Below are 12830 nucleotides of genomic sequence, written 5' to 3'. Positions count from 1 at the left end.
GCCCCCGACAAAGTATTAATTGTTTTGCAATCGTGTTGGACCGAGTAAAAGGTTACATACATATATATATATATATATTATTATGAAATGGTGCATTGTCTTTTATTCCCAGAATTATTGCTGTCCCAGGGTCACCGGCAACAAATTCATTACTTTTTCAGTTTTTTTTTTTATTTTTGAAATAGGAAAAACATTTTTTTTCTTTTTGAAATATGAAAAACATCATTCATTATCAAGATCCTTAACAGCAGAATGATTACAACTCAAAACCTACCTTGACTCTAGAGGCAATCACAGCAGTCTGGTACCACCATAGAGCCACAAGGTCAACATGTCGAGCAAATTTGGCTCAGCTACTTCATTCTCCTACCTACCTACATGGAGTACTTCATTCAAGTGTCTTACGTAATGCCTAGAGTTCCATAATTTTTTTTCTCTGCCTAGAGATATTATCAGATCTTGAATTAATATCTTCTATCTCATCCCCTTCGAGAATCAGTTCCTTGAATCCCATATTATACTTATCATCTGCCACCCTCGGAGTAGCGTCCCAATGTCGTTCACTTCAGTATCCATCTCTTCCAACATACTCATTGCTATTATAACTTCTCCTTCGTCATTCCTCGAAATAGCCCCCATACTCTCTTTCCTTAAGATTTTGGAGCAAAGCCCATTAAAGTTAAGTTTAACCTTTCCAATTGGGGGTGCTTTCCAACTCAGGATACACTCCTTTCAGGCAACTAACTAGCTGGTATCTTATGTCCCTTGACATTAGCCAAAAGCTACCTACCACTTCCAAAGGAGCATGACTAGTCTCCCCATGCACTCTTAGATTTATCCGCCTCCATATTGATGTAAGAGGATTTGAGTCCGACGATGGTGAGCTAGCAAGATCGACGTTAATAGCATTGGATTATCTTGAGAAGGTAGATCAGTGCAAAACCTATGAAATACTCCTCAATTTGGCAAGGAAAGATTAGACTCCTCGATTGGGCGAAGGAAAAATGGGCGATATTCCACACGTGTTAGTATTTTAGATATAACTTTTGCTATAGATATCAAAATTGTGCATATGACCCCAATTTAGGAAAGATCTCTTCAATGTGCACATCATGGTCACCATGCTATACCTGATGGTCTCCTTTTTTATACCAAAATCAGCCATTTTTTCCTTCAAACTGCTATTTTAAGTTATTTTTTCATTTTATGTCATTTTTTTTATGGTAATATTTGTTTTTAGGTGCGATTTTATTCTGAATTTTTGGGTTAGATTTTAGCGAGATACTTATTTTATTCCGTATTTTATTATTTGGTTATAATTGAAATTTTGCCAATTTTTTAGCTATTTAAGCCCAGTTGATGGCCTTTAGAAGACATTTGATTTTTTTTAATTAAAAAAAAAAAGAAAGAAAAAGGAAAACCTAATCTCAGACTTTATCTTAGATTTTTATCTCTATTTGCGATTTTCTCAATCTCTAGCTTCTGTTATTTAGCTAGCCATCATAATACTTATTAGTCTACTCTAATATCAGCTAGCATCAAAACTTTAACCTTTTTTTTTTTTTTTTGAGGTGATTTATCATTAGTTTTCATGGTTGGTGGTGGAGGTTGTGGTCAGGATGGATAAATTCTAATTAAGGAAGTCCCTCACCGCGATCATAAACGTACAGGATGTGATGATTGCAAATTTGTAGAAACAGACAGCATAATTATCCCAGTGTTTAGAGGCACAAACTTGGAGGGTCAGACGTATGATAATATTTTGACTCCAATTTACCCATATCACAATTGTGCTCTGTTTTGGAAGTACTATGGTAGGGAGGAGCAAGGTGGAACCTAGGCTTCAGAGCACATTTTCTAGTTTTTTGTAGGTTGAGAAGGATTCATCAATTGATTACATGAGGTGGAGCATATTTTTTATCACAAGGATGGCTCTGATAGTATGAAGGTGAAACTGGTCGTCATCAAGTTGACGAGTCAAATGTATGCCTGGTTGAAGAAGTTGAAACAGTCTCGGGAGCAACAACACAAGGCCAAGTTTGGTGATTAGGAGAAAATGAAGGGTAGCGCTTTTGGTCCTTTGGTTATACTCAAATCTTGTATCAACGACTTCATATGTTGAGATAGGGGGCAAGATTCATTGATGAATGCACTGAGGAGTTCTATCAGTTGGTGGCTTGAAATGATCTTTTTGGGATTGTAGAGTAGATGGTGGCATGATATTTAGCTAGCTTGCGGCAGCCTTTGCAAATCTCCTCAACCTCCACTGTCTATTGACTACTTTCGAGGCCTAACAACGCACTTTGAGTGTGGAGAAACAATAGACAAGGTGATATGCGCCTAGGAGCAATCAGAATACACATGGAGTGTGTCCACATAAGACTCTCCCTACTTCGTAGTCAACTCAAGGTCAGAGTTCGAGCGCCAGTAATATTCAGTCTTTTAGATAAGGATGACGAAGAAGGGGATGTTTTTGACGGAGATGGTAATAAGACCCTTGTTGTAAGAAAAATTTTACTAACTCCCAAGGGTGATTCAGGTGGAGATTGATTGAGGACTAATATTTTTTGAACTATCTGCACTATTTCTGAGAAAGTGTGCAAACTGATTATAGATACTGGTAGTTGTGAGAATGTGGTCTTCGAGGAAATAGTTCAAAAGCTCCAACTCAAAATAGACCATCACTTGAAGCCATACAAGCTATCGTGGTTGAAGAAGGGCAGCAAAGTCAAAGTCGACCGACGATGTTTGGTCTCTTTTTCGATTGGCTAGAAGTATTTTGATAATGCATGGTGTGACATGTTATCCATGGATGCTTGCAACTTACTGTTAGACAGGTTGTGGCAGTATGATAAAAGCCTAGTTAACAATGGGTGCAAAAACACCTACTAGAAGATCATTTTAGCACGACGTAGGGAAGGAGTTGTTTATGCTCCTGAGGCTAAAAAGGGGAACAATCTTCTGTCTAAGGTTAAATTCTAGAAGGAAGCAGAGAAAGTGGGTGTGGTGTACACCTTGGTGCCACGTGCAGTGGTAGAGTTGATTTGATTTGTTGATAGAAGTACAATACATGCTATCTAAGTTTGCAGATTTAATGCCAGAGGACCTTCCCCCTAGCCACCTATGAGAGATACAATATCAGATTGACTTGGTACTAAGATCTAGTTTGCCCAACAGAGTAGCATATTGCCTTAGCCCAAAGAATCTCAAGAGTTGCTGGAGAGGGGCTACATCCGTGGGATCATGAGCTCGTGTACAGTTTCTACCCTCCTGGTGCCTAAGAAAGATGGTTCGTGGCGTATGTGTGCGGTTCACAAAGCCACTAATAGAATCAATGTGAAGTACAGGTTTTTTATTACATGCCTAGATGACATGCTGGACCAGTTTTAGGTTCTAAGATCTGTTCCAAAATTGACCTTAAAAGCGGGTATCACCATATCTTGATATGGCCTAGCGATGAATGGAAGATGAAGTTCAAGATGCAACATGGTTTGTATGAGTGGACAGCATGCACTTTGGACTGTCCAATGCACCCAATACATTTATGAGATTTATGAATCAAGTATTGCAACAGTTTAATGGGAAGTTTGTTGTTGTGTACTTCGATGACATCTTCATATATAGTCTGACGTGGGAGACACATATAGAGCACCTCCGAGTTGTATTCAAGACATGAAGAAATGAGTGTTTGTTCATTAATGGGAAGAAGTGTTCATTTTTCACCACTTTTGTCAGTTTCTTGGATTTGTTGTTTTTACTGACAGTGTCCATGCAAATTAGTCCAAAGTGGAAGCCATTTTGGAGTGGCCAACGCCTAAGACCCTAAACGATGTGCAGAGTTTCCATGGATTGGTGCCTTTTAATGCCAATTCATTCAGAATTTCAGCATTCTAATTACTCCCATCACAGAGTGCTTGTAGGGGTGAGTAATCCATTGGTCCAAAGAAGCAGAGACCAGTTTCCGGCTTGTATTCGAGGTGTATTGCAATACCTCCGAAGTGGGTATTGGAGGTGTTTTGAGTCAAGAAGGACAGATCGTTACATTTTTCAATGAGAAGCTATCAAAATCAAAGAATACACGTACAACTTGGAGTTCTAGGCCATTGAACTGTCTATGAAGCATTGGCAATAGTATTTAGTGCAAAAAGAGTTTATTTTGACTATTGACAATGAGGCGTTGAAGTACATCAATAGCCAATAGAAGGTGAGAAAGTGACATGCCAAATGAACCTTGCCTATTTGCAAAAGTTTACGTTTTCACTAAGACACCAGTTAGGGAGTGAACTGGGTTGCATATGCTTTGAGTCAACAGATTTCACTCCTCACTACCATAAGTACCAGAATGACGGGTTTTGACACCTTTAGAGATCTATATGCAGAAGATCCTTCCTTTAGAAAATTTTTTATGGAGGTAACTAAGGGTAAGCATAGTGATTTTATTTTACAAAACGACTTTTTGTTTCATCGCCTACAATCATGTGTTCCAGATTGTTCTTCGAGGGAGCACATTATACAGGAACTACATGGAGAGGGGCACTTTGGGTGAGAAAAGACTTTGGCCTTGATCACCACAGATTATTATTGACCCAAATTGACCAGTGACGTTGCATGCTACTTGGCAAGATGTTTTGTATGTCGATGAATGAAGGGAACCCTCACCATTGCTGGTCTTCACACCTCGCTACCTGTTCCTGAGAGCCCATGGCTTGATGTCAACATGGGTTTTGTCTTGGGTTTGCCCAAATCTAATAAGCTTAGATTCGATCTTGGTCATAGTTGACAGATTTTATAAGATAAACCATTTTGTAGCTTTTAGAAAGACCATGGATGTCGCACGGATTGCCCATCTTTTCTTTAAGGAGATTGTTTGCCTACATGTCCTCAGTCCATCATCTCAGACCGAGAGACGAATTTATGAGTAATTTTTGGAAAAGTTAGTGGGAGAAAATGGGAATGAAGCTAAACTTTAGTAGTGCCTACCATCCCCAAACAGATGGACAAACCAAGGTGGTGAATCATATTTTGGGCAACAATCTACGGAGCTTAGCTGGTACTAAGCCAAAATAGTGAGACATCGCGTTCTCTTTGGCCGAGTTTGCTTACAATGGATCCAAGAACAGAATTTTACACAGTTGAGCCCACTTGAGGTTATGTACAAGTAGACTCTATTGGACATACTTGGCTCAGCAACCGTTACAGGTCAATTCACATGAACGTTAGAGCCAAGGAGATGGTATGGCACCTTCAAGGAGTACATGACCTAATTAAACAAGCAATCTAGGCGAGCCATGAGACGTACAAGGCCCAGGTTGACAATCGTGTCGCCAAGTACCTTTTATATTGGGGATTTTGTTTGGGTTATGATAACCTGTGATTGTTTTCTTGTTGGCGAGTACAATAAGTTGAAGGACAGGAAGATTGGACGTTGTGAAGTTCTTCAGAAGATCAACAACAATGCATACAAGTTACATCTTCCCAATCATATAAAGACTTCATATATGTTCATGTCAAACACCTCAGTCCATGCTTTATCGATGATGGCATGAGCTTGAGGTTGAGTTCTTTCCAACTCAGGGAGACTAATGTAGGAGGATCCAAGTTCGATGATGCTAAGTTGGTAAACTCAACATTTATAGCACTGGACTATCTCAAGAAGGTAGATCAGCATTAAACTAGTGGAAAAAGGTGAAGATTCCTTGATTTGACAAGGAAAGGTTAGCAATTCTCAATTGGGCGAGAAAAAGGTAACGATATTGTGCAAACGTCAATATTTTAACTATAGCTTTAACTACAGATATCCAAATCGCACATATCTAATTTAGAAAGCTCTCTTCAACACAAGTTGTGGTCACCATGTTATGTCTGGTGATCCCTGTTTCAATCTCAAAATCAATCATTTCCCTCTTCAAATCGTCATTTTAAGTTATTTTTCATTTTCAATCAATTTTCTTTTATGGTAATATTTATTTTCAAAAACAATTTTATTTTAGATTTTTGGACTAGATTTTAGTAAGATACTTATTTTATTCTGTATTTTATTATTTGATCATAATTGAAAATTTGCCTTTGTTTTAGCTATTTAAGCCCAGCTTGTGGGTTTTAGAGGACATTTTTTTTTTTTTTTAAAGAAACCCTAATTTTAGAGTTTTCTCTTGTTTGCGATTTCCTCAGTGTCGAACTCTAGATTCAGTTGTTTAGCTAGCCATCAAAATAATTCTTATTCTACTAGGACATCACATATTCCCCAATGGATTGCTAATAACACTTCCAGATATCTTAAATCTTTGTTTTGCATAATTTTCCGAACCAGAGAGGCATTTACCTTGACCTCTCAGCAGCTACAAGTCGATCTTATTCTTCCTAGCCATATATGTCTGTGTTACTCCACGGTAGGGATAAATAGTATGACCGTTGTCTTCACTTTCTCCCTTGCAATAGTCACAAATCATTTGTAGTGTTTCCTCTCTTCTTTAGGTTGCTTTTATTAGTCAAACTCTCACTACAAAGCACTCCCAGCTAAAATATTGATTGTACCTGGCAACTTAAGACTCCATAATTTCTTCCAGAAAACCTGCTTGTCATCCCGTATGAACCCTCCCCACGGATTCTTAAGTCTTGTTGATAGGCAGATTTTGAAACCCCCTTGCTTGTTGCATCCCCTGACGATCTGATCTGCAGTACCATTAAAACCCAAATGAGTCTTCACTATCATCTCTGCTTTATACTTGTCCATGCATACGATGGATTACTCCCCAAACGTGAGTGTCAAAGATATTCATTTACAAAGTATCTCGCCTTGAACACCTCATACAAAAGTGATTCGAGTGTCCTGAAGAATTCCCAGCATCGTTTTGCTAGAAGGGCTACATTAAAAGCCTTAAGATCCATGAAAGCCCGAAAGGGGCGACTCTCGCCCAAGAAAGGATTGGGCCAGAGATTATATTCTTGCGAAGCTGACTTGATAGGAAGTCAACTTCAGTTTAAACTTGATGGTAACTTAACTAGCATGCACCAAGTTCATCCTAAACATGTCAAGATTTAGTTGTAAAGCCGTTTATTTAGCCCATCTGAGTACTTCCAAACAGAGAATCACAGAAGCATCCAACCAAAATCCAATCATTCCGAAGACATGAAGGGGTAAATTGTCGTGTCAAATTACAAACGAGACGCTAAAAACCAAAGAAAAGATGACACTATCATTTGTATTTAATAACATCAACCTCTGTCAATTCTATGACACTAAAACAAGTATAACCATCTAAGATACAAAACTTTTATATTCACAGAAGTGCTGCATTTTGGCCGAGCATATTACTTGCTCATTGACCCAAGAGTTTCTTGATCCCAGCTTTCTGCTCCGTGGTAAGCCTTCTTGGGAACTTGATGTTGAACTTAATTCGCAAGTTGCCTCTTTTTGTTGGGTCTTTTTGCATTGGCATTCCTTCCCTAGGTACAACCTCTTCATAATCTGGATTAATGACATTATTGATTTGAATTGTTAAGTTTCTACCATCGGGAGTGGTCAGCTGGACAGTATAACCTGTCAAGGCATCTGCCAACGATATGTTCTCGGTGACGATCAAGTCGTTTCCATCACGAGTAAACACACTGTGGGGCTTCTCATCAACGATAAATACAATATCTGCAGGGATAACGTTTGGCTGCTCATTCCCTTTTTCAGGGAAGGTGATCTTTGTGCCCTTCTTCCAACCAGGTTTCACATTAATGGTAAGGATCTCCTCCACTTGCATGGTCTTGCTGCAAAACAGAATTAAGAAATATGTGTGACATCGACATTCCAATAGAACTATGTTAAATCAACCAGCCAAATGACAAGGCAATCAGCATATGAGGATAGTAAAACTCCATATATTGAGCATTGTGTTTTTATTTTTTACTTTTTACAGATGAGTTATTGAGGGTTTTATTTTAGAATTTTGCTACATACAAATACAGTCGCGCACTAATTTGTGTACCAACACTGATTTATTCATACTTAAAATTTAAATTAACATTGTTTTCAATAAAATCTACTTTTTAACCAATCATATCACATTAGTACACAAATTAGTACACAATTGTGCTTGCAACTGTACTTTTTCTTTATTCTTTATTTTACCTACGTAAAGACCCTTGAAAGCCAATAAGACTCATGCGCACAACCTCGCCTCATTAGAATTGAGGTGGATTCAGGAACAGTAATAAAAAGAGTAGAAGCAGTAATCCTGTACTTAGAAAGGGTATGTCAAATTTTTAGAGTTGGAAAGATTCATCAGAACATATTTAAAATTCATCAGAACATAATGCCTAAACGGCTTATCCTAGAGCGTTAATGTCAAATCATTCTTGCTATCATCTTAATAGATGAAACATGACCATGCAAAACTTGTTTGAATAACCTGAAAAGGATAATTCCTAAATTTCCCACCATGAACCTCCTTCCAAAAGAAGGAATTTTTTATTATCACCTGATTATTAGACAGACAGACAGACAGACAGATAGAAAGAAAGAAAGAAAGATAGATAGATAGATATAAATATATGTATATATTTATAGTCCTTAATTCAGACAAATTTAGATAAGTATGACTGAGTTATTGCGTAAAACTACTCTTAAAATCACTTCAAATAGTAGTTATCACCATTTAAGAAGTGCAAATCCACTTCTTTTTCCCCTGTGACACATTCCATTGCAGACCCAAATACAAAGAGGTGATCTTTAACTGCTAAAACAAGTCATATGCCAGCAAACATTCAAATTAACGGCTAAATTCTCTTGAACAACCAAAAAAATACCAAGACTTTGAGCATCTTATTTACAAGTAATCAGACCGACCACCAGTACCCACCCAATAAATTCCAAAAAAAAAAATAGTTAAACTGATAAAGATAGATAATCAAGAGAAACTACTCACCCACTGATGTCAGCAATTTCTCTAGAGATCTTCATCTTCTTGGTAATCCCCTTATATAACTCTTCAAGACTACATGGTAACCTGATCTCAATTGAAGGAGCTTTCCTAAGAGCACCTTGATTCATAGACCCTCCTCCTCCTTCCCCAAAAGATGCAAATATATCATCACCGAAAATCCCACTTGAGAAGCTCGACCCTCTCATGCCTCCACCGCGACCTCCCATTCCTCCAAACGGGCTGGAGGATCCGAAAAACTCAGCGAAAATGTCGTCAGCGCTTCGAGGATTGAATCGAAACGTCGTAGGCCCATCACCGGTCGAAAAGAACGAAGCTCCGCCTGGGCCACCAGCATTAGGCGGTGGCACCTGACCCTTTAGGCCTTCTTCTCCATACTGATCATATACGGCTCTCTTTTGTGGATCGCTGAGAACCTACCAGAATTACCATTAAGAATCAATAAAAAAAAAAAAAACCCAGTGAATTTCGGACAAATCTGTGATAAAAATCAAAATTTTGAGACAAAAAGAAAGCAATACAGAGACATCAACAGAAGAAAATTTCCCAGACAAATTGAGATTCCAATACAACAGAAGAACTAAAAATCAATCAAATCCAGGAAATAAGACATGATATGCAGAGATATGAATATCAAAAATAAAAACCCAACGAGACTCAGAGCTTCAATTAAATGGATAATCTTAAAACCGGCAAGCATATGTATAAAAATTCTATATGGACGCTAGTGGACCATAAAAGCGCACACGTACATAGAGAGACGAGTTGTCGAAGAATAATACCTCATAAGCTTCAGCAATTTGTTTGAATTTGGCTTCAGCTTCTTTCTTGTTGTTGGGGTTCTTATCAGGATGCCACTTCATGGCAAGCTTCCTGTAAGCCTTCTTCAAATCTTCCTCCGTGACATTCTTATCAACCTGCAGAATCTTGTAGTAGTCCACACCCATTTTGTAGTAATCTACCTCGTACCTCTCTCTTCCTCACTTTTTCACTCGCTCTTTCTTCTTATACCTATTCAATTGCCATCGTCCTGCGTAACGGGGCAGTAGGCTTTATAGTTTGTATGTGGTGTTGTGCGGTGCTTGTGAAAAGGCACAGAAATTCATTAGTTTTGATGATTTGAGAATGCAGTAGAAAGTTCCAGAAATTACTATGCAGTTCCTCTCTCAGCTGACAGCTGCTACTTAACGGGCTGGCTTTTCATTTTCTTTTTCTGGGAAATTTTTTTCAACGAGGAATAAGGAGCATGTCTGCCTTCCCTTATTTTCTTAATAAAACGAATTTCACTTAATTATTTAATTTGTCTCACATTTTTTATTGAAAGATTATATTTTTAAACCAGTGTGCAAAATATATTTAATAAAGTATTTATATGATATAATTTAATTTAAAAGATGATGTTTAAATTTTAAATTTTACGAATCAAATTTTTATCATTTAGGTAATATAAATAATGTGCTAAATACAATTTTAAAAATAGAATAACTATTTACTATTAAAATAAAGTATTTTAAATTTTTTTTTCTTTCTGATCCATCCCATTTTTAAATCACATCTTATCTCAAAAATTTAAATCGATAATAAAAATTAAATTTAATTATTTAAATTATGTTTTAATACAAACCTATCTTGTTTATATCTGTTGATCATCGTCCCTCTTCATTCTATGACAAGAAAAATTCAATTCGAACACATTTTCGATATCATTGACATGATAGAATTTGATTCGCGAGAAATTTAGTTTTCAAACTTTTCTAACATACCAAATTTTATGATTCTATCATCCCAACATTGTAGAAGATGTCTTTACCCATTGTTAATGTCGTGTTTTGTACACCTTTGGGCTAGGTTGCTCACGGTTCAAGCCTTTGCTCAATCAATGTCCTGCAATAGGAAATGGGGTGGCTCTCGGTAGCCCGGGAAGCCCCCGATACCTAAGCTAGTTTTCTTCTTCGAAAAAATGTTTTCAAAGGAAATATGGAAGTCTAATAACAGTTTTCTATTCTAGATCGATCCCCTTCCATTTTGAGCATCCTTTTATACTCGACTTCTCAAGTCAGGAGGCCAGACCCTGCGTTCTGGGGAAGAGCGAGACCTCTCTCGGAACCTCCACTGCTATGATGTCTTTAATGCGGCGTGGTCTCTTACTGTCAGTCATTTAATGTGGCGTGGTTATCTGGTATCTTCATTTAATGCGGCGTGTTCTTATGATGTTACTGCCTCGTTCCGTCCATTCTTCTTGGCTTGTTTATCTCTCTTTCCACCAATTGAAGTTTCCCACGCTACTCCAGTAACGTCCCATCTCAACACGAGTGAATCCCTCCAACCCAGCCCGCCCAAGTTGCTTTTAGGGGGGGAGGGGGGGGGGGGGGGTAGAACCATCACAGGCTTAGATCGGTGACATATAGACTCATGGGGCCTAGGGAAGGTGATGGGCTTGGGGCTGTTAGCATAGGCTTCAACGAAAATTCCCCTTGATAGATAACCAACCAATTCTCATCAGGCTAACCCGATGGGAATTACCAACCTCGTATATAATGCACAATAAGAATTCAGATATGTACACTTTACTTAATAATTACCAACCTTTGCTGTCAATAATGACACAGTGGGACTTCGAGGTCTTCGTGGGCCTAGATTAGTCTTGGTATTGTCTGCATTCCACCAAGGGAGGGGCAGAGGCACCTTAAACCATACCCTTTCCTTCAGTTTCTTGAAAGGGGCTTGTTCATTCCCTCAGGGGAACTTTCCTGCATCGGGGAGCTTTCCCGCCCTTAGGAGCATTCCCATGCGAGGTGTATTTCCTCAGGAAAGGTTCGTTCATTCCCTCAGAGGAGTTTTCCCGCGCCCGAGAGCATTCCTGCGCGAGGTGTATTACCTCGGGGGAGAATAGCTCATTCTCTTAGGGAAGCTTTCCTGAGCGAGGTGTATCACTTCGGGGGAGGATCGTTTATTCCCTTAGGGGAGCTTTCCTACCCCCTATAGCATTCTTGTGCAAGGTGTGTTGCCTCGAGGGAGGATCGTTCATTTCCTTAGGGGAGCTGTCTCACGCCCAAGAGCATTCCAGCGCAAAGTATCTTGCCTCAGGGGAGGATCGTTCATTCCCTTAGGAGAGCTTTCCCGCGTGAAATGTGTCACCTCAGGGGAGGATCGTTCATTCCCTCAAGGGAGCTTTCCTGCGCCCGAGAGCATTCCCGCATGAGGTGTGTTGCCTCAAGGGAGGATCGTTCATTCTCTCAAGGAAGAATTCCCTCAGGGGAGCTTTCCCTCGCCTGGGAGCATTTCCGCTCGAGGTGTGTCGCCTCAAGGAGGTTCATTCCTTCCCTTAAAGGAGATTTCATACGCCTGGGAGCATTTCCATTGAGGTGTATTGCCTCGAGAAAGGATCATTCATTCCCCCAAGGAAGCTTTCTTGAGCAAGGTGTATCACTTTGGGGGAGGATCGTTCGTTCCCTTAGGGCAGCTTTCTCATGCTCGAGAGTATTTCCTCGTGAGCTCTGTCTCTCAGGGAAGAATCATTCATTCCCTCATGGAAGCTTTTCCACGCTCAAGAGAATTCCTGCGCGAGGTGTGTTACCTCGAGGAATGATCATTCATTCCTTCATGGGAGCTTTCCCGTGCGATGTGCCTCATCTCGGGGGAGGATCGTTCATTCCCTCTGTGGAGCAATCTCTCAAGGAAGCTTTCTCGTGCCGAGGAGCTTTTTTACAAGAGGTGCTTCACCTCGGGGGAGGTTCATTCATTCCCTCATGGGAGTTTTCCCGGGCGAGGTGCGTCACCTCGGGGGAGGATTGAAGTGATTGCAATTGGAGAATAGTTTCACAAGTTTCTTGAAAGAGACTTAGCATTCTCATTGACTGATAGGAAAACCAAATTTATAGAAACAAAACAAGGAACCAA

At 39.3% G+C, this 12830-nt stretch overlaps 1 protein-coding gene across 1 annotated transcript; it reads right to left on the bottom strand.

The window, feature by feature from the left end:
• Positions 1 to 7094: 7094 nt before the first annotated feature.
• LOC122304038 (dnaJ homolog subfamily B member 4-like) lies at positions 7095 to 10073 on the bottom strand. Its single transcript, XM_043116062.1, has 3 exons — positions 9713 to 10073; positions 8916 to 9346; positions 7095 to 7758 (listed from the first exon to the last, which is right to left on the bottom strand). The coding sequence occupies exons 1-3, from the start codon at positions 9875 to 9877 to the stop codon at positions 7320 to 7322; spliced, it is 1035 nt and encodes a 344-aa protein (XP_042971996.1). The 5' UTR covers positions 9878 to 10073; the 3' UTR covers positions 7095 to 7319.
• Positions 10074 to 12830: the final 2757 nt, after the last annotated feature.

This window comes from Carya illinoinensis, chromosome 3 (assembly GCF_018687715.1).
Source record: "Carya illinoinensis cultivar Pawnee chromosome 3, C.illinoinensisPawnee_v1, whole genome shotgun sequence".
NCBI lineage: Eukaryota > Viridiplantae > Streptophyta > Magnoliopsida > Fagales > Juglandaceae > Carya > Carya illinoinensis.
Note: the sequence above shows the minus strand (reverse complement) of the source record. Positions and strands in the feature narration are given on the sequence as shown.